Below are 27,567 nucleotides of genomic sequence, written 5' to 3'. Positions count from 1 at the left end.
TGTCTACAGGGTTCCTCTCATAGACTACCAGTTTTAAAATCCAGAATTTTTTATTTTTTAGGATTTTACACACCTTCATGACAGGACACAAGATTTATCAGTTCAGTACGTCTTTGGACTATAAGAGGAAAACGGAACTCCCGGAGGAAACCCACACAGACATGGGGAGAACATGCAAACTCCAGACAGAAAGGACCTGGACCGCCCCACCTGTGTATCGAACGCAGGTACTTTTTGCTATGAGGTGACAGTGCTACCCACTGAGCCACCGTGCCAATGGCTCAGGCAGGTCTTGGTTATTTTGGTTGCATGTTTAGGATTGTTGTCTTATTGAAACATGCATCTTTTTTCAAGATGTGGTTTCTCGGCCAGTAAACAGTTTCACCACATACGTTGCTGTTTGTGTGATGCTGCCAGTTTTATACTCTACTGTAGGTGTTGTGTTCATTGGGACATACATGCTTATCGCTGCTCTGTACACTCTTGCGGTTGAAAGAATATACAAAGCAATTGATAAGCTACAGTCAGTAACTGTATACCTACAAAGTTCAAAGTTCAGGCTTAGAAGGTCCTTCGTACCCAGAGCCATTAGGCTCTACAACTCCACCAGGCAGGGACGGCTGGCTGTAGCTAAAGACTGAGGGTCCTAATGTAGCCATGTGTGTATGTACTTGTATGCACATGCATGTGCAAATGTATATATATATATGTATGTATTTGCATATGTGTATATGTATGTATATGTGTATATATGTGTATGTATATATATGGCTATATTGGCCTCATTGTGCAATATTGTCACGTCACTATTTAATAATTTAATTACTATTCAATCTTTAGACTGAAACTAAACCTCATGCATAGTCATTACAGTTACCTGTTAATCATTTTATGTAAATTACAAGAAATACTCAGTTCTAGATCTATCTATCTATCTTCATATGTATGGAAGGTGTTATGGAAGATTTTTGCATGTTCGTCTGTGACTGAATAGTAATGAATTTATTTTAATTAAATAAAACTTTCAGTGTGACACGGTTGTTTGGAGGGTAGCACTGTTGCCTCATAGCAAGGTCCTGGGTTCAATTTCCAGGTGGAGCGATTTAGGTCCTTTTTGCATGAAGTTTGCATGTTCTCCCCTTGTCAGCATGGGTTTCCTCCAGGTGCTCTGGTTTCCTTCCACATAGAGATACAACATGCCCTAGGTATGAGTGTGTGTGTGTGTGTGTTTGCCCTGTGATGGACTGGTGACCTGTCCGGGGTGTTTCCTACCTTTCGCCCAGTGAATTGGACCCACTGTGACCCTTCATAGGAGGAAGCAGTGGTAAAACAGACAGTGAATGACTGATTGAATAGGACTTTCAGTAAAACGACTCGGCTAGGTAAACTTATACATGCAAGAATTGGGTGGCACGGTAAGTGGGTAGAACTGTAGCACAGCAAGAAGGTCCTGGGTTCGATCCCCAGGTGGGGCGGTCCGGGTCCTTTCTGTGTGGAGTTTGCATGTTCTCCCCGTGTCCGTGTGGGTTTCCACCGGGAGCTCCGGTTTCCTCCCACAGTCCAAAGACATGCAAGTGATGTTAATTAGAGATACTAAGTTGTCCATGACTGTGTTTGATATAACCTTGTGAACTGATGAATCTTGTGTAATGAGTAACTATCGTTCCTGTCATGAATGTAACCAAAAAGTGTAAAACATGACATTTAAATCCTAATAAACACACAAACAATAATTATTATTAATTAGGCAGTGTGGAAAAGTCATTAATCTTTTGGCAAAGCCTCCTAATTTCTTCTTAGTGGCTGTAGATTTCTTTGTGTCCATATAAATAACAATTTCTTTGCAGTGACCTATACCGCTCATAGCTGGTTCCAGCCCTGAGCTACAGTACAGTGGTATCTGAAACAACTCCCTGAAGATTTGTTTTCTCATCCATCCGTCATACACAAGTCACTTCTGAATCGGTTTTTTCTTCATGTTTCTCAGCAAACTCAGTTTGTTCATTATTTTTCTGATTCTGGTTGCTGGTGAAGGCCGGATGCTCATTAGGTTCGTGATTGCCAGAGTCCAAAACTTCTCCCTCATGGTGCGATTGATTGGAACAAGGCTCGGATCCAGAATTAATATGCTGCTTTGAGGTTTGTAGCTCAGTTCCCTGACTGGCTCTCTGATTGGCTCGGACGGCTTCCACAGAGGACTGTTTCCTCAACAGGATGATGACGGCAATTTCGAAGAAGTGAGAGCAGCCAAATAGACATGTCATCAGGCCAAAGAATGCGAATCTGTAAATCATTGAAATGAGACTGGATTAAAGATAAAACGTAAGCACAAATACAGTAGAGATTTTATTTAAATAAAAATAACTTGTGTTTTTGAGGTTTGATCAATGTAACACCTAAATATGTATAATAAATCATACATACACTGATCAGCCATAACATTAAAACCACCTCCTTGTTTGTACACTTACTGTCCATTATATCAGCTCCACTTACCATATAAAAGAACATTTCGTAGTTCTACAATTACAGACTGTAGTCCATCTGTTTCTCTACTGTTTCTCTACAAGTCAGAACTCCCAGGACCACCACAGGACCACTACAGAGTAGGTATTATTTGGGTGGTGGATCATTCCCAGCACTGCACTGACACTGACATGGTGGTGGTGTGTTGGTGTGTGTTGTGCTGGTATGAGTGGATAAGACACAGCAGCGCTGCTAGAGTAAAACACCTCACTGTCACTGCTGGACTATGAATAGTCCACCAACCAAAAAAATCCAGCCAACAGCGCCCCGTGGGCAGCGTCCTCTGACCACTGATGAAGGTCTAGAAGATGACTAATAGAGTGGACAGTGAGTGGACTGATAAAATGGACAATGTGTGTAGAACAAGGAGGTGGTTTTAATGTTATGGCTGATCGGTGTATAATTAAGGTAGGTAGATTTATTCTAAGAAAATAACCCTTATTCCAAGTTGTTTTTAACAAAAGAAGTATTAGATCATTTTATGTTGTACAACCTCTTATTCCCAAAATACCAGCACAGAGTGTTCTCCTACAACGCTTGATGTTATTAGGAGCAAGAAATGTAAGTGCACTTCTCAATCCAGATTCTATTTTGTTCCTCCATTACTGTATCTGTTGTGGACTTTCATTAAAGTTCAACCCACAGCTTTAAAAAACTGGATCATTTAAATGATTCTCCAGGCCACATACGATTGATGGATTCTGACTGAGTTTGGTTTTTCTTAAGGTTTTTAAGAAACCCTTTAGTGCATCCAATTGTTCAATTTGCATCGTGCTTCCTCTCTGTTTATGCCGAACCCTGCCCTGACAGAGGAGATCGAAGCTAACCCATATCCCCTCCGAAACATGGGCAGCAGCCGGATGCATTTTTGCCACCCACACATTGATGAGTGTGGCGCCACCTAGCGTTGCATGCGAAGAGACACACCCTAAGGGCACTCTTCCTCATCTCTGTGCAGGTGCCTCTAATCAGCCGGCAAAGGTCATAATCGCATTCTGACAGAGAGAGACCCACATCCGGTTCTTTGTCCCGCCCCCCAACTGAGCAACCGGCCAATCGTTGCTCATACAGCCACTCGAACCGGTAAGGCAGAGCTCGATTTGATACGATGTACTCAGAATTCAGCTCTGGTTGCAGCGTGTCTTTTTACCGCTGCACCACCTGAGCGGCTTCTTCCTGTCATTTTAAGGAAGTTTTATCTTGTCACTGCTGCCCTTGGCTTGCTCAACAGGGGTTTTTGGTCTGTCAGTCCTGGATTCTGTAAAGTAGCTTTGAGACAATGTCCACTGTAAAAAATGCTATTCAAATAAATTTGACTTGATTTGATTAAGCCAGGAAACTAGTTTGAGTCACTAGTGCTCATTAAACCTTTTTTTTTCCTATGTTTGCTGAAAGATCCAACGGCAGTCAAGATTATGGTCAGCAAGATTTTCATTTAAAATGTCATAGTACTTTATAGAAAAATTCTATAATACCATGTGCCGTTAAGGTTCCAGGACTTCCAAGTGTTACAAGGGCTTTTGGATGAAAAAAAAACAAAAAAAACACCCGTGTTGATAAATGATTGAGGAAATTCATCCCCATCACATTAAATTTATAACCCAGTGAAACAGTAGTGATGGTGAACACAATCATTAAGGGGTTTCATTTTCCTCCAGTTTTATGGTTCTGTATAGTTCTCTTTACAGTTCACACTACACAACTGGATCTTTTGCAATCAGTTTTTTAAGTCGTTGTGTATTTCACACTACACGACTGATTGGCGATAGGGGGTCACACACTATACCATCTACCACCATGAAGAATCACAGGCGAGTCCGTCTGGTCTCCCAAACTATGTTTTGTCATTAATACACACGCGAGAAGTGACGAGGGGTTTAATGATACCGTGTCCAAAAATGTACGTCAACAATAAGCGAGCGATCAAAGTTGTTTGTGCGCTGATGTGCAGCCTAAAAGCAAGAAGGAAAAATAAATGAATCTGATTGGATTTGGCTACAGTGCTGGTATTATGGTTTGGCGTGGACGATAAGATCACAAAATAATGTACAGCTTGTGTGTGTGCTGATGTATTCTGATAGAAATCATATTATGCCCCTGTCTCAATTTTTACACACCTCCCCTGGGTTTCCCCTCACCCCGTATCTTGCGTTCTCATTGGCTGTAGTTCGATATACACTAGCACTCGCTGCCACTCGCAACCTGATCGCAACGCCTTTCACACTACACGATTTTGAGTCGACGACTGATCCAGATATTTAACATGCAAGATATTTTTCCTCCGCTCGGATCGAGTTGTTGAGCAGTTCACACCTAGCGGCCGAGAGCTGAGTTTCGATCCCAGAGCGAACGCCGAGTTACCTCTGAGCTGCCACATCTAGCGGTGACCAGTCGGCGAGCAAAAATCAGGGCAAAAATCGTGTAATGTGAACTAGGCGTTAGATGTGAATAAGTATTTAAATGTGTTTTGAATACTGTAATGAATCCAGGGTACACAGGACCCACTGTGATCTCCACCAGGATAAGTGTCAGGAAAAAATAATAAATTAAGTTCTTTTTTTTGACTTACTAACCTGCTACATAACTCATTTAGCTTCAACTTACAGACATAATTCTGCATTTTCCATATAGCCAATCATCTCTGTGTAAACACTCGCACCATCCAAGCTCCCATCACAAATGACAGTATTTTACTGGACCACTCTTCTGTTTTTTAATTCACACTAATACAAAAACTAAACCAAGCACACATATACAGACCTGTACATGTCAGTATCATAGATGCGACATGCTGTTCTACCTCCACACTTCTTCATTCCCCATTTCAAACAAGCTGAGTCAATTAGAGCCCCAAAATACATCGGCGCTGAAATACCTCCTGCAAAGCAAAAAGAGTACATGTAGCAAGGTTGTTTAACAAAAACAAATATATAGTATACCTAAGCATTTCTAGCTGTTACGCATGTACACATAGATTATACATGTGTTACAAAATAGAATCAGATAGATTTTAGTAGTGAGAAATATTTAGTTAAAAATGACAGTTTATGAAATTATGGCAGTAATCTCTAAGTCAGTCACAACCAACATACAACCAATTTACTCACTTGTTCATAAACCATATTGAAATTAGACTTATCTCTCACAGACTGTTACCCAGCATTCATTCTCTTTTTGCATTTTGCACATATGTACACATTCACTTTCTACACACCACTGATGTCACGTAACGCGTTACTTAGTAACGCGTTACTTACTCTAATCTGACCACATTTTTCAGTAACGAGTAATCTAACGCGTTACTATTTCCAATCCAGTAATCAGATTAAAGTTACTTATCCAAAAAGATATATTTTTGCTTTCTTTTTGCGTCTCGGGGCATGACGTTTGTCCTATGCGACAGTTAAGTCACGGGCTGCGTCCGGAATCGCATACTTACAGAGTGTGCACTAGACTGGAGGAAGTATGCACTACTCGGCCGGTCAAGTGATGACGTGGGGACGTGATGACGTAATATCACCATAGTTACAGACTCATTACAAATCCCACTCGCCAAAATTTAGGATATTTATCGTCTTTTTGTTATTTATTTGCCTTTAAAAAAATGTATTTTATTTATCTTACTTACACTTGTGAACTTACACTCCGTTTTCCGCTATCTTTCTTGTTTCTTATTCCGCTTCAATCGCCTATGCAGCTTCAGTTGCATTATGGGATACATTAGCGGACCGCATTATATAACTAATAAAGTAACTTGTAATCTAACTTAGTTACTTTTAAAATCAAGTAATCCATAAAGTAACTAAGTTACTTTTTAAAGGAGTAATCAGTAATCAGATTACTTTTTCAAGGTAACTATGCCATCACTGCTACACACACACAGTTACTCATAATCTTCGTGTGCTGTACTGTTTACACTAAGGCTGGCTCGATACCACTTTTTTATGTCTGATACCGATACTGCAAATTGAGTATCTGCCGATACCGATACCAATCTGATACCGTCTTTTTTCCTCTCAAACAACTAAGCAGTAATAATACATGTCTCAATGCACTATGGTTAAACTAGCTATCTAAATAACAACGCTCAGACTGTGAAACAAATATTCTAAAGGAATAAATACAGAACCTACAACATCACACTTCTGCAAAACTGCTGTTTTTATTTAAACTTTTACACACAGAACATTTAGCAGCATTTTTGGCTGTTTAACAGCACCGTACAAACATTTAAAATTAAATTTAAAGTGTAACTTTACCTGTATTGAACAAATAAATTATAATTTCAATATAAAATTCTAGATCTGTCAACTCTCAAGTCTACACCTTAAAACTATAAAATAAATAATAAAAAAATATTATTTCTAAACAATAAAAATGAAACAAATAAATAATAAAAAAATAAACAAATGTATCTATCTTGTCCCGGCTTGGAGATCTCTCACATCCTCAACGAAATTTTATCCATTAGTGTTATTAAATAAAACAAACTACACCGTTTCCCGTTCAGCCACAGACGTCCTCTTCAGAGTTTTTAATAAGCGCGCTTTGGTTTTTAATCATCTAAAAACGTGACAGAACTTTTTTTTTATTTTTTATTTTTTTATATAAATTTAGCACGTCCAATTTCGTCCCATCTATCATCCTCCATCTATCATCCTCTCATTAGTGCGGATTCCTGCTCCTGATTGGGGCTGACGAGGCCGTTCCACGCCTCCTCCGAAACGTGCACAGCCAATCGACCGTCTTATCACCCACACTTGACGAGTGTAGCGTGGCAGAGTACTGTGCACAGAGGATCACACACTCCGCCACACCCCCTCCCGTCTCCATACAGGCGCCACCAACCAGCCAGCAGAGGGCGCAACTGCCCCGTTCCTAAGAGAGCATCCCCTACGGTCTCAAGTCCCGCCCCCTACCCGGACAACAGGCCAATCGTTGTCCATAGCCGCCCAGCCTCGACCGTGAAGGCAGAGCTGGATTCGAAACGACGCTCCTTCGAAATCCAGCTCTGGTTGCAGCGCGTGTCTTTTACCGCTGCGCCACCTGAGCGGCTAACGTGACAGAACTTTAATGGAAAATGTCAGCCAAACTCTGCATCAATTCTAGTTGGTCCATCGCATTTGACTGACATCCACATTTTCCAATTGTAGACACTTTGGACGACATGCTGTAAAACAGTGCTTTTAGATGTGGCAGTAATAGATGATTTTTTAAAATGCTAAAAGTTTAAGTATATCAGTGTGTTTTAATTTCTGAATGGCCTTATTTACATTAAGTGTTATTTACATTAAGCAACAGTATCGGATCGGATTACACGTTTTTTTCCTTCTGAGATCCGATCCAGTGATTTGGGCCAATATTGGACCGATACTGTGCCAGCCCTAGTTTCCACCCATTCCAATATTCTAATCTGAGCACTTTATACACACACACCCATAATGTATCTTATGTGTTTTCGAAATCCATACTTCAGTTGTACTTGTTCATCCTGTGTAAATATCCAGATATTGTGTAAATACTTTTTCTTCTTCTTTCTCTTATCTTTTTTTTGGAGAGTGTCACACTAAATTTCGTTGTATGCAAGCATAATGATAATAAAGGTTCTTCTTCTTCCTCTTCTTGAGGAGGTTACTGGTTAGTTTAAAATGTCTGTTATTAGACTGAACTGTGCAGAAGAGCCAAAAAACATCCAATTAAATCTGTGGCATATTATGATTAAGTACAACATACAATCCCAGATTGGTAACCAGCCTTCAGTATAAATATCATATACACTGACCAAGCATAACATTATGACAGGTGAAGTGAATAACACTGATCTCTTCATCACGGCACCTGTTAGTGGGTGGGATATATTAGGCAGCAAGTGAACATTTTATCCTCAAAATTAATGTGTTAGAAGCAGGAAAAATGGGCAAGCATAAGGATTTGATCGAGTTTAACAAGGGCCATCTTGGAGCATCTCCAAAACTGCAGCTCTTGTGGGGTGTACCCAGTCTGCAGTGGTCAGTATCTATCAAAAGTGGTCCAAGGAAGGAACGGTGGTAAACCGGCGACAGGGTCATGGGCGGCCAAGGCTCATTGATGCACGTGGGGAGTGAAGGCTGGCCCGTGTGGCTACTGTAGCTCAAACTGCTAAAGAAGTTAATGCTGGTTCTGATAGAAAGGTATCAGAATACACAGAGCATCACAGTTGCAGGGCTATTTTGGCAGCAAAAGGGGGACCAACACAATATTAGGAAGGTGGTCATAATGTTATGTCTGATCTGTGTAATATTCAGTACATTTCAGTTCCCAAACATTAACCGTAAATAAAAATATATATAGCACTGTGGTAAACATGCCCAAGTACCAACTATCTGAAACACTTTGTGTAAAAGCAAAATTAGAATGAGTTTATATATAACATTTTCTTACCTAGAGTTCTTACAACTAGAGTCTGGATTCCCACAGCCAGTGATTTCAGCTCAGGACTGATGCATCTGCAATAAATCCACATGTCAAGATCTAGTCATCGCTCATAATTACTCTCAGATCTCATACCATCTAAAAATAATCAAAAACCTTGGTGTTGTCCTGGATAGCAAGTGTTCCATCTCGACTCATGCTGCTAACATGACCCAATCATGCTGAGCATTCATCTACGTATATGGAAGCCGCTCAGATTCTAGTTCAGTTTCTTATAATTTCAAGGCTGGACCACTGCAAGCTCCTTCTGGCAGGTCTTCCCATGTCTATCAGTACTTAAATAGAAACTAATTCTGCATTTACTGTCTTAGAACTTTAAGTCCCAACTACGCATCTTTGCTCTACCAGGGCTTCAACAGATCTGTTCTTAGATGGCTGTCTGCTTGTTAGGAAGAACTGAAAGTGAATGTTTACTGAGGGAAGAACTTCTGCAGGTCTCTGTCTTCCACTTATTACACGCCCAGATGTTTGTAGAACTTTTATGTTATGACTGTTTGTTGACTGACTAACCGTATAGCGACCATGTATGCAGGTGTGGTACCCAGAGCACAAATGAAGAAACTGAGCACAGCTATGGCCATGTAGGAGGTGAAGCTTCTACTGCATGCTGGTCCATGAGGACACTGACCCAAAGATACAGACGTACTGCCCTCTACTGGTGATGGATTCAACACACAACTGCAGTTATGAAACGCCTGAAAAACACAAACACAGCTACTGTTTAAAAAAAAAAAAACAACCCAGAAATAAAATACTAGCTAAAGTTCATCTAGTTTTAACTTGTTTGATCATTTTTACTGTTTTATTAAATACAATTCGTTTTATTAAATAGTTTTCCATTATTAAGTTCTGCAATAAATATTAAATATTTACACAAATATTTACACAATACACAATGTGTAACGTTATTGTAAAGTGCTTAAGTTGCTATCTATCGAATGTATTACTGTGTGATGTATTTATTTATTTATTTTTATTTTTATTTATTTATTTTGGCTCCTGTATATAGAAGCCGCCACAGCAGAACTCATCCGCAGTGCCAGACCATGTTTTTATTAAGTTATTACCAGTACGAGGGTTCTTCAAAAAAATTCCACACTTTCTTATCTTTCAAATTATCTTTGAATTAAAAAAAAAAAAATGACATCACTTTTCAACATCATCCCCTTCCGAATCATTTTTCCAGCGTCGTACCAACTTTTTAATGCCATCAGCAAACAATGTTTTTGGTTGAGCATCGCTGCTTTCACATCATCATCACATAAAAATCTTCTTCCCCTTAAAGCTTCTTTAAGCGTCCAAAAAGGTGGAAATCAGATGGTGCTAAATCTGATCTATAAGCGTCTCTCAGTCTCTCAGATACGACCAATTACTCCTCCTCCACCCTCACCTCTTCCAGTGAAACTATAAAGGGCGGAAAAATCCCTCGTATTTTGTAACTGATGAAAATTTTTTCTGCCAGCCAAAAAAGGATTTTTAGAAATGTTTGCCAACTGAAAAGTATGAAGATGAAAAGTATGAGCATGTACAGCACTCAATACTTAGTTGGGGCTCCTTTTGCCTGGATTACTGCAGCAATGCGGCGTGGCATGGAGTCGATCAGTCTGTGGCACTGCTCAGGTGTTATGAGAGCCCAGGTTGCTCTGATAGTGGCCTTCAGCTCTTCTGAATTGTTGGGCCTGGTGTATCGCATCTTCCTCTTCACAATACCCCATAGATTTTCTATGGGGTTAAGGTCAGGCGAGTTTGCTGGCCAATTAAGAACAGGGACACCATGGTCCTTAAACCAGGTACTGGTAGCTTTGGCACTGTGTGCAGGTGCCAAGTCCTGTTGGAAAATGAAATCTGCATCTCCATAAAGTTGGTCAGCAGCAGGAAGCATGAAGTGCTCTAAAACTTCCTGGTAAACGGCTGCGTTGACCTTGGACCTCAGAAAACACAGTGGACCAACACCAGCAGATGACATGGCACTCCAAACCATCACTGACTGTGGAAACTTTACACTGGACCTCAAGCAACGTGGATTCTGTGCCTCTCCTCTCTTCCTCCAGACTCTGGGACCTTGATTTCCAAAGGTAAAGCAAAATTTACTTTCATCAGAGAACATAACTTTGGACCACTCAGCAGTTCTTTTTGTCTTTAGCCCAGGTGAGACGCTTCTGACGCTGTCTCTTGTTCAAGAGTGGCTTGACACAAGGAATGCGACAGCTGAAACCCATGTCTTGCACACGTCTGTGCGTGGTGGTTCTTGAAGCACTGACTCCAGCTGCATTCCACTCTTTGTGAATCTCCCCCACATTTTTGAATGGGTTTTGTTTCATAATCCTCTCCAGGGTGCGGTTATCCCTATTGCTTGTACACTTTTTTCTACCACATCTTTTCCTTCCCTTCGCCTCTCTATTAATGTGCTTGGACACAGAGCTCTGTGAACAGCCAGCCTCTTTAGCAATGACCTTTTGTGTCTTGCCCTCCTTGTGCAAGGTGTCAATGGTCGTCTTTTGGACAACTGTCAAGTCAGCAGTCTTCCCCATGATTGTGTAGCCTACAGAACTAGACTGAGAGACCATTTAAAGGCCTTTGCAGGTGTTTTGAGTTAATTAGCTGATTAGAGTGTGGCACCAGGTGTCTTCAATATTGTACCTTCTCACAATATTCAAATTTTCTGAGATACTGAATTTCATTAGTTGTCAGTTATAATCATCAACATTAAAAGAAATAAACATTTGAAATATATCAGTCTGTGTGTAATGGATGAATATAATATACAAGTTTCACTTTTTGAATGGAATTACTGAAATAAATCAACTTTTCCATGATATTCTAATTTTATGACCAGCACCAGTATATACACACACATTCTCTACTTTCAGATAAACTCTCAAAGTAAAACAGTGTCACTGTGGGATTTGTTTTATTGTTTTGTTCTGTTAATTTTACCATGCTTTTGCCCTGTCCTGTGGAGCTTGTACATCCTGCCAGGCAGGGAGACATGAACGTAATGCCATCATCAGAACACACAGGGTCCCACTCAGCTGCAGAACATGAACAGTTCTGATTACACTCGGAGAACAGAGCTTGTTCATCAGATGAAATCTGACGTGTCCTGAGACGAAAAGAAAAAAATAAATATTAAAACTACTTAACAGTTCATTAAAAGGCTCAAGTTTATAAACAGTATAGTGGATGATTCCGCTGCTGTGGATTATTATTACTTTTTTAATAACCAGTCTAATAACCAAAATGTACTTTACAAATTTTTTTTAAGCAAAGCTTTTTTAAACATTTATTAAAAATGTTCTGATCTAATTTATTTCTGCTTTCTTTAACAAATTTAGACCATCAGATTTTTGTTATACTGAAATGAATTCTGATACCCATTATAAGAGATGGTAAGGCCAGCCAGGCGCACGTTGTCACACTTGTTGCCGAACTGCAGGAGGATGAGGAGGAAGGTCAAGAAGGATGTGAGGAAGGAGAGCTGAGCTCCTGATACCACACTTAACTTGTACCTCTTCATCAACAAACCACCCAGAAATGTACCCAGCGCCCCTGCGGGCAGGTTCAGCACTCCTACAGGAACACAGAGCAAGAGACCTGACGAAGAGCTACAGACAGATCAATGACTTTTTTTATTGATCTATGAATTGTGAAACTCATAAATCAATTAAAAAACCTGATTATATAAAATAGATATTATGGACAAAAGCATAAATACAATCCATCTAAACACATAATAAACAGTTAATCCACTAATCTACTAAATACAATTAAAAAATGCATTTATTTAATTTAGGTTAGTTTCACTTTAACTTTTTAACTTCATATTTTGCTCTTTTATCAAATGTCAAATTATTTGTATTTTAATGGGCACCTTCACAGTGGTGAGGATAAGAGGGATCTGTGTGTGACTCTCTATACACGATACAGATCTTAATATGAGGTCATGCAGGCAGAAAATATGATTTTATTTTGTTTTATATAAAATTATCTACAGTAATTCCATGATGCCGAACTGTGAACCTTTAATTTAAACAAAACAATTTTAATACTACCATGCAGATGTATGTTGTATTTGATCTTTATTCATACTGGCTGAATCAGTACTAAACAAAGAACGCTTTTAGTACTAAAACTACTCTCCTGAGATGGAATGTGATGATAAAGATTAGTTACATCATTCATTGAGAAACTAATGCATTTTTGTCTGAATGATCCAGAATAGTAATGTGAGAGATACTCACCGATGAGAAAGTTTGCTCTGGAAGCAGACTGGCCGAACTGCAGCTCCATGTATTTAGCTGTAAAGGTGAAGAGGCCGATTAAAGAGCTGATGAAGAAGGTTTTCCCACACAGCAGAAGGACGTAGGTCGGGGTTCCTAACAGCTGCTTTAATGAGGGCAAAAAACCTGCAAATAAACACAGATGTGTTTTTGTTATTCTGTTCTCTAAATTAAAAATGCAATTGTAAAAAAAAAAAAAAAATAAAAAAAAAATATATATATACAGTGTATCACAAAAGTGAGTACACCCCTCACATTTCTGCAGATATTTAAGTATATCTTTTCATGGGACAACACTGACAAAATGACACTTTGACACAATGAAAAGTAGTCTGTGTGCAGCTTATATAACAGTGTAAATTTATTCTTCCCTCAAAATAACTCAATATACAGCCATTAATGTCTAAACCACCGGCAACAAAAGTGAGTACACCCCTAAGAGACTACACCCCTAAATGTCCAAATTGAGCACTGCTTGTCATTTTCCCTCCAAAATGTCATGTGATTTGTTAGTGTTACTAGGTCTCAGGTGTGCATAGGGAGCAGGTGTGTTCAATTTAGTAGTACAGCTCTCACACTCTCTCATACTGGTCACTGAAAGTTCCAACATGGCACCTCATGGCAAAGAACTCTCTGAGGATCTTAAAAGACGAATTGTTGCGCTACATGAAGATGGCCAAGGCTACAAGAAGATTGCCAACACCCTGAAACTAAGCTGCAGCACAGTGGCCAAGATCATCCAGCGTTTTAAAAGAGCAGGGTCCACTCAGAACAGACCTCGCGTTGGTCGTCCAAAGAAGCTGAGTGCACGTGCTCAGCGTCACATCCAACTGCTGTCTTTGAAAGATAGGCGCAGGAGTGCTGTCAGCATTGCTGCAGAGATTGAAAAGGTGGGGGGTCAGCCTGTCAGTGCTCAGACCATACGCCGCACACTACATCAAATTGGTCTGCATGGCTGTCACCCCAGAAGGAAGCCTCTTCTGAAGTCTCTACACAAGAAAGCCCGCAAACAGTTTGCTGAAGACATGTCAACAAAGGACATGGATTACTGGAACCATGTCCTATGGTCTGATGAGACCAAGATTAATTTGTTTGGTTCAGATGGTCTCAAGCATGTGTGGCGGCAATCAGGTGAGGAGTACAAAGATAAGTGTGTCATGCCTACAGTCAAGCATGGTGGTGGGAATGCCATGGTCTGGGGCTGCATGAGTGCAGCAGGTGTTGGGGAGTTAAATTTCATTGAGGGACACATGAACTCCAATATGTACTGTGAAATACTGAAGCAGAGCATGATCCCCTCCCTCTGGAAACTGGGTCGCAGGGCAGTGTTCCAGCATGATAATGACCCCAAACACACCTCTAAGACGACCACTGCTTTATTGAAGAGGCTGAGGGTAAAGGTGATGGACTGGCCAAGCATGTCTCCAGACCTAAACCCAATATAACATCTTTGGGGCATCCTCAAGCGGAAGGTGGAGGAGCGCAAAGTCTCGAATATCCGCCAGCTCCGTGATGTCGTCATGGAGGAGTGGAAAGCATTCCAGTGGCAACCTGTGAAGCTCTGGTAAACTCCATGCCCAGGAGAGTTAAAGCAGTTCTGGGAAATAATGGTGGCCACACAAAATATTGACACTTCAGGAACTTTCACTAAGAGGTGTACTCACTTTTGTTGCTGGTGGTTTAGACATTAATGGCTGTATATTGAGTTATTTTGAGGGAAGAATAAATTTACACTGTTATATAAGCTGCACACAGACTACTTTTCATTGTGTCAAAGTGTCATTTTGTCAGTGTTGTCCCATGAAAAGATATACTTAAATATCTGCAGAAATGTGAGGGGTGTACTCACTTTTGTGATACACTGTATATATATATATATATATATATATATATACAGGTATATATATATATACTGTATATATATATACTCCGATCAGCCATAACATTCAAACCATAAAAGCCATATAGAAGCATGGTAGTTCTACAATTACTGACTGTAGTCCATCTGTTTCTGTACATACTTTTTTAACCTGCTTTCACCCTGTTCTTCAATGGTCAGGACCCCCACAGGACCACCACAGAGCAGGTATTATTTAGGTGGTGGATCATTCTCAGCACTGCAGTGACACTGACATGGTGGTGGTGTGTTAGTGTGTGTTGTGCTGGTATGAGTGGATAAGACACAGCAGCACTGCTGGAGTTTTTAAATACCGTGTCCACTCACTGTCCACTCTATTAGACACTCAACCTGGTTGGTCCACCTAGTAGATGTAAAGTCAGAGTCAATCGCTCATCTATTGCTGCTGTTTGAGTTGGTCATCTCAGAGACCTTAATCAGTGGTCACAGAACGCTGCCCACAGGGCACTGTTGGCTGGATGTTTTTGGTTGGTGGACTATTCTCAGTCCAGCAGTGATAGTGAGGTGCAGCGCTGCTGTGTCTGATCCACTCATACCAGCACAACAAACACTAACACACCACCACCATGTCAGTGTCACTGCAGTGCTGAGAATGATCCACCACCTAAATAATACCTACTCTGTAGTGGTCCTGTGGGGGTCCTGACCATTGAAGAACAGCATGAAAGGTGCTAACAAAGTTTGTAGAGAAACAGATGGACTACAGTAATATGGTACAGTTATATGGTAAGTGGAGCTGATAAAATTGACAGTGAGTGTAGAAACAAGGAGGTGGTTTTAATTTTATGGCTGATCGGTGTAAATCCTTCCCATCTAAGTCAAGCAGTAACTTTACGATCTGATAAACAACTTGATATATGTCAGTGTGGAAAGTATTATAAAGCTTATAAAAGATTATAAAGATCATAATACTTCACCAAACCACCATTCATTCCATATAAAAACTTAAAACATTGGTAAACCAGAGCTTAGGTGGAGATCTAACGTGCTAGTACACCGCCAATAAGATCTGAGTTAGAATATCAGCTGTGGTATCATTTTACATTTACATTTTCAGCATTTAGCAGACGCCTTTACCCAAAGCGACTTACATTACAGTATACAGTCTGAGCAACTGAGCAGTAACCTAGCAGTGGTGGGGCTTAAACCAGCAACCTTTGGATTACTAGTCCTGTGCCTTAACCACTAGGCTACAGCTTGCCCAGCCTGTCAGGCATCTTCACAGCCATAATGGGCTGTCTTTTAGGAGGGATAGAGATTGTGGCCTCTGCTGGCTGGTCAAAGGTACCTGCAGAGATGGTAAATAACAAAGAGCAGTGCATGACTCTAAATGTGTGACAATGCTCTCCATGTGAACTCATTTCTGGAAAGTAAAAAGAAGTGATTGGTAACTCCACATGTGTCGTTAGCTACAGCCCTTCTTGGTCAGGGTAGGAGTCTGTAGCAGTAGAGGAAAAAGACGAAAAAATTTAATATGATTTGATTGGGAAATGAATAAATGCATTATTAGAAAAAGAAAACTCAAGAAAGGACAGCCTTTATACGGTCTAGACAAAAGTTTAGGGCATAAGCTCTAACCCAGTCCAGCTCTGGGTTATGCCAAGTTCACACTACATGACTTTCCAAGTCGTCAGGTCGCTGTACAGTTCACACTACACAACTGGATCTCTTGTAATCGGGAGTCTTTCAAGTAGTTTTTTTGTATTTCACACTACACAACTGATCGGCGATAGAGGGTTTCACACTACACCATCTATCACCAACTGGAATCTCAGACGAGCTTCTCTGGTCTCTCAAACAAACGCGAGAAGTGATGAAAGGTTTAATGATACCACATCCAAAAATGCACGTCAACAAGTGGCGAGCGATCAAAGTTTGTGTGCTGATGTGCAGCGTAAAATCAAGGAAAAATAAATGAATCTGAGTGGATTTATCTACGCGACCAGCATGGATTGTTCTATAGTGAGTTGGAGGTTAATAAATATTTTTTGCAATGTAATGTTGGTATTATGTTTTGTAGAGAACGATAAGGTCAGAAATACTGTAAAACTTGTGTGTGCTGATGTATTCTGATATAAACTATATTATGCCCCTGTCCCGCCTATTTACAACTCCTTCCCTGTGTTAAAAAATGGGCGAGCGTGAGGATTTGAGTGAGTTTGACGAGGACCAAATTGTGATGGCTAGACGACTGGGTCAGAGCATCTCCAAAACTGCAGCTCTTGTGGGGTGTTCCCGGTCTGCAGTGGTCAGTATCTATCAAAAGTGGTCCAAGGAAGGAACAGTGGTAAACCGGCGAGAGGGCCATTGGCGGCCAAGGCTCATTGATACACGTGGGGAGCGAAGGCTGGCTCGTGTGGTCCGATCCAACAGACGAGCTACTGTAGCTCAAACTGCTGAAGAAGTTAATGCTGGTTCTGATAGAAAGGTGTCAGGCTCCATGCCTTGATGGGTCAGGGCTGTTTTGGCAGCAAAAAAGGGACCAACACAATATTAGGAAGGTGGTCATAATGTTATGCCTAATCCATGTATAGCATCAGCATATCAGCTCTTACAGGGTATGTTATTATATAAACAAGGTTTGCCTACGGATGTGTTTGGCTAACAATCATGTCCCTCATTAAGTGATGTGAACCTGAACATATGCTGTCTGAAATATAGAAATAATTTGACTTAAAACATTTTAAACATTAAAAAAATACTTTAGGTACAATTTAACCTGCACTTTATTTACTAGATGTCTATACTAGATTACTGAAGTACCTTTTGCCATAACAACCAGTTTTACAGATGATGAAGTGAAATGATCACTGTGTTCCTGGTTGCCAAAGTAAGGGGTTGAAGCGTCTTCGTTTCCCTCTTCCTGCTTCGGCAAAGAGCGAGGAAGAAACCAAAAAGGAATACCAGCCACAAGCATGAAGATGGATGACACAAAGAACCCCAACCACCAAGCACCAACCCATCGAGCATCATTTGGGGTGATGGACAACTTGTCTACAAAAGAAACATGTTTTTTTACTGAAGTAATAAATAATGACATGTTGTGCACAGGTAATAAGTGGGCATCCTTTTAAAGGTGAATTCACACCTTGAGTGTAGTGTACACATATGTCAAATTTTAATTTCCCCTTAGTTATTTCATTAAGCTTGCTTTCACCCTGTTCTTCAATGGTCAGGACCCCACAGGACCACCACAGAGCAGATATTATTTAGGTGGTGGATCATTCTCAGCACTGCAGTGACACTGACATGGTGGTGGTGTGTTAGTGTGTGTTGTGCTGGTATGAGTGGATCAGACACAGCAGCACTGCTGGAGTTTTTAAATACCGTGTCCACTTACTGTCCACTCTATTAGATGTAAAGTCAGAGACGACCGTTCATCTACTGCTGCTGTTTGAGTTGGTCATCTTAGAGACCTTAATCAGTGGTCATAGTGATACAGTGGTCATAATAAGTGGGGGTCGTATGAAGTTAGCTGCAGAATTATTAGCACCCTATGTAATAGACAACAAGTTATAAAAATGCATGAATTCGCTAAATTCAATGCTATCTATAAACTGTGATGAAGAAATATAATTAACTTGTTATTAAGCATTCATAGAATTTGAACACATAAACAAAATTTAAATCAGCTTATTTTATTTTATAATAAACTTATTTAGGAACTCATATGTGGCCATGATGTTTCCATGGATTATAAGTTTGAGGTAACACAAAAGCCTAATAAAATAAAAGTGTGAGGACTTTTATGAATCAAGCATTAGCTACATGCCTAAGTAGGTCATTTTGCTTATTAAAAGGGTTTTTATTGAAGCAGAAAAACATCATGTCGTATTACTAGTGTAGCACAGTGGTACAACAAGCTAGTCCACCAGTGCTGAGATTGTGAGCTCTTGAGTTCGAATTTGAGCTCTGCTATCAGCAAGCTGGGTGCCTACAGAGATACACAACTGGCTGTGTCTGTAGGGGAGGGACAATGGCTGAAACAGGGTTTCTTATTGCTGGTGTAAGTGCGGCCTCTGGTGACCAATCTGTCAGACACCGCCCCTGACAGGTGAAAAGAAGCGCATGACAGTTTCAGCTCTTCTCGATAGGGGGTGAGGGGTGGCAGCGGCATTGAGAGAGAGATAAGCTCTACAAATCTAATCCACACTCTTAAGCATGGTGAATAATGTGTGAGTCTTTCTTTTTGTTTATTTTCAATGCTGGATATAATACATTACATAAAATAACAAAAGATTTGAATACACATCTGACTGCATCTGCCCAGAAAAAACTTGGGTATCTTCTAGCAGAATAACAATTCAACACACATTTTACTCCATAAAAAAGGGGTTTAATGATGGTATAATGTATTCTGGGTTTATTTCCCTGCCAGCTCAATAAAAGGCTGTGAAGTGAGCTAAATAGTAAAGGTGGCAAGAAAGTGTCCCCCCAAAAGACAGTAAGAGATTTGATATTAAAAGTGCTCCTAGATGCCACATTCTAAGTTATAAACTATACTATTTTAGTACAATATTAAAGTGAGCACTTACCAGTGTCAACAAATCCAATATCAACGTACAGTTTGGCACACATGGAGCCCATCAGGTATCCGAACATCGGCCCCAGCAATGTGATTGTCTGAATGCATGCTGTTATAGGACATATAAGAAAACCAACAGACAATAATCATCTCATAAAGTAGCAACATTTTAATCATGCTTAAATTCACTTTCTTTTTAATCTTTAAAAAAAGCTTAATTTGAATATAAATCAAAGAAAAATAAATAATAATTTAATTACAATGTAATCATTTACAATCAAATCTATACTGCCCTTCTCGGTCATGAGTAGCAATTAAGGCAGAAACACAGATCGGGTAATTGGATTCAACTACATTGGGGTGAACATGGGGAGGGGGGGGGTTGCAAATAATAATAATAATAATAATAATAATAATAATAAATTACCTATGTAAAACGCTGAGTTTTCTGCTTTGGCAAAGTCATCAATGTACGAGATCCCAAGTGGCATGACTGGTGTTTCACCAATTCCACGAAGAGCATTTCCCAAAAACACATAAACCCATATATAGGAGTCGGGTTCCTTCACACATTCTGATTCTGTAATAAACAAAACTCATCAATACAGGCACTACATAATAAAATAATACAATCATCCCTTTCATTCTTTTGAATAAATGGTAAAATAAATGATTTTTGCATAAGCTACTCCTGCACTGTGGTTTAGTTTTTATCCAGGTCACAGTCTGTAGTTCTTCATTTTTACTGAACACATAATTTTAAAAGTCAAAATGTTGGTGTCTCTGGTTATCAGATTGCACAACAGTAAAACAAAAATCTAATTTTTTTACCACTGGGTGGCGGTTTATTTGGGTTTAGCTGAAGATGAAGGACTCAAGCGTCACCGATGTCAGGATGCCACTGCTGGGTTCTTAGCCAAGCCCTTTACCCCAGTTGTTTGGGGTATATATTGTATATATTGTTTGGGGTATATATTCGGGTGTATATTGTATATATTGTTTGGGGTATATATTGTTTGGGGTGTATATTGGGGTATATATTGTTTGGGGTATACAGTGTATCACAAAAGTGAGTACACCCCTCACATTTCTGCAAATATTTTATTATATCTTTTCATGGGACAACACTATAGACATGAAACTTGGATATAACTTAGAGTAGTCAGTGTACAGCTTGTATAGCAGTGTAGATTTACTGTCTTCTGAAAATAACTCAACACACAGCCATTAATGTCTAAATAGCTGGCAACATAAGTGAGTACACCCCACAGTGAACATGTCCAAATTGTGCCCATATGTGTCGTTGTCCCTCCCTGGTGTCATGTGTCAAGGTCCCAGGTGTAAATGGGGAGCAGGGCTGTTAAATTTGGTGTTTTGGGTACAATTCTCTCATACTGGCCACTGGATATTCAACATGGCACCTCATGGCAAAGAACTCTCTGAGGATGTGAGAAATAGAATTGTTGCTCTCCACAAAGATGGCCTGGGCTATAAGAAGATTGCTAACACCCTGAAACTGAGCTACAGCATGGTGGCCAAGGTCATACAGCGGTTTTCCAGGACAGGTTCCACTTGGAACAGGCTTCGCCAGGGTCGACCAAAGAAGTTGAGTCCACGTGTTCGGCGTCATATCCAGAGGTTGGCTTTAAAAAATAGACACATGAGTGCTGCCAGCATTGCTGCAGAGGTTGAAGACGTGGAAGGTCAGCCTGTCAGTGCTCAGACCATACGCCGCACACTGCATGGTCGTCATCCCAGAAGGAAGCTGACGCACAAGAAAGCCCGCAAACAGTTTGCTGAAGACAAGCAGTCCAAGAACATGGATAACTGGAATGCCCTGTGGTCTGACGAGAACAAGATAAACTTGTTTGGCTCAGATGGTGTCCAGCATGTGTGGCGGCGCCCTGGTGAGAAGTACCAAGACAACTGTATCTTGCCTACAGTCAAGCATGGTGGTGGTAGCATCATGCTCTTGGGCTGCATGAGTGTTGCTGGCACTGGGGAGCTGCAGTTCATTGAGAGAAACATGAATTCCAACATGTACTGTGACATTCTGAAACAGAGCATGATCCCCTCCCTTCGAAAACTGGGCCTCATGGCAGTTTTCCAACACGATAACGACCCCAAACACAACCTCCAAGATGACAACTGCCTTGCTGAGGAAGCTGAAGGTAAAGGTGATGGACTAAACCCAATTGAGCACCTGTGGCGCATCCTCAAGTGGAAGGTGGAGGAGTTCAAGGTGTCTAACATCCACCAGCTCCGTGATGTCATCATGGAGGAGTGGAAGAGGATTCCAGTAGCAACCTGTGCAGCTCTGGTGAATTCCATGCCCAGGAGGGTTAAGGCAGTGCTGGATAATAATGGTGGTCACACAAAATATTGACACTTTGGGCACAATTTGGACATGTTCACTGTGGGGTGTACTCACTTATGTTGCCAGCCATTTAGACATTAATGGCTGTGTGTTGAGTTATTTTCAGAAGACAGTAAATCTACACTGCTATACAAGCTGTACACTGACTACTCTAAGTTATATCCAAGTTTCATGTCTATAGTGTTGTCCCATGAAAAGATATAATAAAAGATTTGCAGAAATGTGAGGGATGTACTCACTTTTGTGATACACTGTATATTGGGGTGTATATTGTTTGGGGTATATATTGTTTGGGGTATATATTGGGGTATATATTGTTTGGGGTATATATTGTTTGGGGTATATGTTGTTTGGGGTATATTCGGATATATAATGTGTATACTGTTTGGAGTATATATTGGGGTAGATATTGTATATATTGTTTGAAGTATATATTCGGGTATATATGGTTTGGGGTATATATTGCGTTTTATATTGTATATATTGTTTAACAAATGTATGAATGTATAACTCACAGTACCAGTGAGTTACTAGTTTTATTAAAATACTCAAAACATACATTTCTGTGACTTGATGAATATTATACAATGTCATAAGTAATTAATGCAGAAATCCGAGCCATTTAAAATTACTTGTTTCTCTCAAACTATATATAAATTTACTTAAACAAAATGATACCTGCACTGTAGCCTGTTGAATGCTCTAGATCGAGGTCTGGATAAACGCTTTGTATTTTGGGGTCATGACAGGCGACGATGCTGATATTCTCATTCAGTAAGTCTGGGATCACTGTGTCATATTTGTACCTGCAGGAATTCAACACATAAAACAAATGTTCTGTAAACCAAAAGAAGGGATAAAGACAACATAAACAAGTAAATGATGATGTAAATGTACCGTTCCATGAAGAAATGTGGTAATCCAGTAATAGCAGAGCCAACAGCCATTAGAAAACATCCGGAGCCGATCAGCCTCGGTCTGTGCATTTTTGCCCCGAAATGGCTTACAAGAGCCAGAAATAACAGGTTACCTTAAAAAGAAGAGACCGGCATTACAAGAGATTTGGACACAGAAAAAACAATGTTTTCAGAGAGCATAAACCTTTAATAAAATAAGTAATTAAAAATCTAAAATGCCTCTGTAGGGAACTGTTAAACTTTGGAGCCATGGATCTCATGGCCTGCTAACCAGGTTACTGTGTTTTTTTAAAAAGATCAAAACACCTGTTAAGATTAGTAGAGCTGAAGTTACTGTGTTTGTTAAAAGATTAAAAACTCCTGGGGTGCTCAGGCGGCGCAGCAGTAAACACGCTAGCACACCAGAGCTGACATCTCAAACTTGTCGGTTCGAATCTCAGCTCTGCCACCCTTCACGAACGGGGCGGGGCGCCTTCACGAACAATGATTGGCTTGTTGTTCAAGGTGGGTGCTGGAGGGGACTCCTTATAACCAATGCAATTACGACCTCTGCTGGCTGATTGATGGCAGAGACGAGGGATAATGTGTGATCAGGGTGCGTCTCTCTGTGCGCAAAGCTGATCCACATATGCACACATACTGCACACATGTTGGGCGTGTGTTAGTCTCGGCTCTCCTCAGTCAGAGTGGAGGTCAACATCAGTAGAGAGGAAGTGTAGTGCAATCAGGTAGTTGGATACATCTAGATTGGGATGAAAATTGAGGGGGAAAAAGATTAAACACTCCTGCAAAATTAGAAGGGCTGAAGTTACTGGGTTCGTTAAAAGAAAAACTACTCTTACGGGTTGAGCTCACTGTATTCTTTAAAAAAAAAAGAGAAGAAATTATTAGCACACCTGCTGGTTGGAGATAATGGTGGTCAAATGGGTCAGGAAGATGTTAACAGTTTGTTTTATGGATATAATTGTATTCTTATTTGAAGATGAGATACAAAAGAAAGACGGGGTGATTACCTCCCCCCGTGTAGAAAAACGTATAAAATAAGTACTAAATCTATACTTGGCACATTCTTCGGATTAATGCCCATTTATCATCATATGAAATTAATTTTGGAGCCTTCCTAACTAAAACCATATAAAAACTCTTTGGAGTTTTACATTAGTTTAATAGTTGTGGTGTAAGATATTGGAATCTCTTTTTGACCATGACACTGGAATGAGAAAGCTTAGCATGTCTCTCTGAATGCATTGCAGCTCTCTCTGAGACCCTACAGCAGGTAGTTAAAAAGATGTTGCTGGCGACCGTGTGTGTCGGACGGGGCATGATAGCCTCAGCCCTCCTCGGCTAGTGTGGGAAGCAGCACTATCAGCATGATGCCAACATGGAATTGGAGACTAAATTGGGAGCAAATTGGAAAATAAATTGTTCATTCAGCTATCTAAACTATACACTGATCAGCCATAACATTAAAACCACCTCATTGTTTCTACACTCACTGTCCATTTTATCAGCTCTACTTACCATATAGAAGCACTTTGTAGTCTGCTTTCCCTCTGTTCTTCAATGGTCAGGACCCTCACAGGACCACCACAGAGCAGGTAATTTAGGTGGTGGATGATTCTCAGCACTGCAGTGACTGTGCTGGTATGAGTGGATCAGACACAGCCGCGCTGCTGGAGTTTTTAAATACCATGTCCACTCACTGTCCACTCTATTAGACACTACCTAGTTGGTTCACCTTGTAGATGTAAAGTCAGAGACGATCGCTCATCTATTGCTGCTGTTTGAGTTGGTCATCTTCTAGACCTTCATCTGTGGTCACAGGACGCTGCCCATAGGGCGCTGTTGGTTGGATATATTTTTGGTTGATGAACTATTCTCAGTCCAGCAGTGATAGTGAGGTGCAGCGCTGCTGTGTCTGATCCACTCATACCAGCACAACACACACTAACACACCACCACCATGTCAGTGTCACTGCAGTGCTGAGAATGATCCACCACCTAAATAATACAGGGTGAAAGGGGGCTAACAAAGCATGCAGAGAAACAGATGGACTACAATCAGTAATTGTAGAACTACAAAGTGCTTCTATATGGTAAGTGGAGCTGATAAAATGGACAGTGAGTGTAGAAACAAGGAGGTGGTTTTAATGTTATGGCTGATTGGTGTGTGATTCCAGTTTAGATTTGAGGAAGCCTCTAAAGCAGTGATTAGTGACCACACCAATGAAAATCATTTTGTACCCATCTCAAAGCTGCCATCCACAAGGCCACTGAGAGAGCTGGACAGGCCAAACCTCCTTTCTATCTGAGTGATGGCACTCTTCATGTAGGATCCAGAAAAGGCTTTCATAAAGTAGGCGAACGACAGAGACACAATAAACATCTGTAGGGTTAACAGAAGAGAGGACATCAGTGAGAACATTTTGGCAAGTTATTTGGGACTTTAACAGTATTAGTTACATAAAGAACACCAAAGACAACACAAACATGTTTGTACCCTGAGACCCGAGCAGCAGCGACTCTTGGTGGTCTCCGTTTCGGGGTCACACAGTGCCTGTTGGCTCCTGACTCTACCATCGTCCTCTTGAGATGGGTAAACCATTTTACTCTAGAAATAATTAGAAGAAGCTTTGAAGCAAAAATATACACTATATAAATACAAGTATGAGGACATCTGACCATTAAATTGTTGAACATCCCATTTCAAATATTAACTTCTAAGAAGGCTGTGAAAATTTGTACCCATTTGAAAAAGCATTTGTATAGCTGGGCACTAATGTTGGTCAAGAAAGCCTCAGTTGATGTTCCAGTTCATTCCAAAGCTGTTTGGTGGGGCTGAGGTCAGAGCTATGAGCAGGTCACTGGAGTTTCTTTTAACCAAGATTAAACCATGGGTACAAGTCGCTGCAATGGCAAATATATACACATAAATTTAATAACTAGAATGGGTGTCCCAATATTTTTGTCCATTTAAGCTAGAGGTGGCTTTATTTATTTAATTTTTATATCTGGTAAATCTCTTGAGGTATGTTATGTATTGTAGTGATCCCCTGGGCAATAATATGGGATTAATCCCCCTTTGTTTCTATAACAACCTACATAACTGAGGGGATTTATGTCCAGTTAGCCACAGGAGTATCAGTGAGGGCAGGCACTAAGCTTGAGTAGTCTGGCTTCCTGTTGTTATTCCAGTATATTAAGGTTTTAAGGTTTTGGACTTAAGGTCGGAGCTTTGTGTAGTTTAGTTATGTCCCTTCATAACACACTTATCAAACAAACTAACATTTTTTTTAAACTTCACTTGTTGCACAGAGCCACAGTCATGCTGAGTCAGGAAGGAGCATCACCCAAACCCCTGCCATAAAGTTGGAAGCACAAAAGCACCTAAATATGAATGTAATTTGATGCTGTAAAGAGTTCCCTTAACTGAATTGGAAAAAACAGCCCATAATCAACCATTCTGTCAGCATCCACCAACCCAACTATGTCTATTAGACTGACAGATACCGTCTGCATTACGAGGTTTTTCTTACTTCTAAAACTAAAGCAGTTCATTTTTCATCCACAGGAGGCATATTTGATTAGTCTTGCCGACCATGCACACACACACGTTTAATGTTATCCAGCTCAGTCTGAAAAAAACCTTAAAAATAGGGCTAACAGTGAAGATAAACCGTTGACTGTTGTTATAGGACATGTGTGTGTGTCTGTAAGAGAGGTGTATAGTGGGAGATGCTCTGTTCACAGTATCAATATAAGTGAGTCGATTCATATGAAGCAAAGCATAAGTTTCTTTTCTCAGACGTCTCCCCATTTTTACTGTTAATGATTAATGTTGCAGTTTAAAATAAACACCAGCTACTGGAACATTTTATGTGACTCGCTTACCTGAAAAAGCTCAGGCTTAAATAAACTGCTTGTACCACAGAGCGGTAGCCAAGTCAGACCTGTTCTGTCTGTGGAGCTAAGAGTTTTCTGTCAGTCAAAGCAGAGAATCCTGAACTAACGAACTTAGTAACTGATGTACTTTTGCCTCTGCTCGGCTCTGTGAGGTAACGTTTTCTTCTCTCATCTTCATCAAAAGCAAGAACCGCTTAGGATGTACGAAAGTGAACCACAAATTTATTTTTTATTGTATTTATTTATTTATTTATTTATTTTAAGAGCATGCTTGGATTTACAGAACTTTGAGAACCAGCTACTTCTGAAAGTAAATAAGACATTCTGGGTCTCTTCGTAGATGTTGTTTGACTGAGTGGACTTAAGTGTAAAAAGTGTAAAACTTAAAGTGTAAAACCTAAGCTGCTTTTGTGTGATGGTGCTTGTGTACCCCCAATGTAAAAAAGATATCCTGTTCACAAAACTGAATTTAAAATGTTTTTTTTTCTTAAATTACTTTAACTTTTTTACTTGAAGTACATTTACGGTGATGTACTTTTATATTTCTACTTGAGTCAAAAATTTTATGCATACTTCACCTTTTACTTTATTATTCTATCAGATTACTAGTACTTTTACTTAAGTAAGGAACTTGTGTACTTTTGTTACCT

The 27,567-nt window shown here is 40.2% G+C and overlaps 1 protein-coding gene across 1 annotated transcript; it reads right to left on the bottom strand.

The window, feature by feature from the left end:
• Positions 1-31: 31 nt before the first annotated feature.
• LOC134316079 (solute carrier organic anion transporter family member 1C1-like) lies at positions 32-25,400 on the bottom strand. The gene is made up of 13 exons (XM_062996475.1): positions 25,259-25,400; positions 22,995-23,127; positions 22,776-22,903; positions 20,148-20,300; positions 19,731-19,829; positions 17,959-18,189; positions 13,239-13,403; positions 12,372-12,567; positions 11,935-12,100; positions 9,508-9,692; positions 8,947-9,011; positions 5,287-5,404; positions 32-2,283 (listed from the first exon to the last, which is right to left on the bottom strand). The coding sequence occupies exons 1-13, from the start codon at positions 25,398-25,400 to the stop codon at positions 1,941-1,943; spliced, it is 2,124 nt and encodes a 707-aa protein (XP_062852545.1). The 3' UTR covers positions 32-1,940.
• Positions 25,401-27,567: the final 2,167 nt, after the last annotated feature.

Source organism: Trichomycterus rosablanca, chromosome 1, assembly GCF_030014385.1.
Source record: "Trichomycterus rosablanca isolate fTriRos1 chromosome 1, fTriRos1.hap1, whole genome shotgun sequence".
Classification (NCBI taxonomy): Eukaryota; Metazoa; Chordata; class Actinopteri; order Siluriformes; family Trichomycteridae; genus Trichomycterus; species Trichomycterus rosablanca.
The sequence above is the reverse complement of the archived record's forward strand: the minus strand, read 5'-3'. Positions and strand labels throughout refer to the sequence as shown.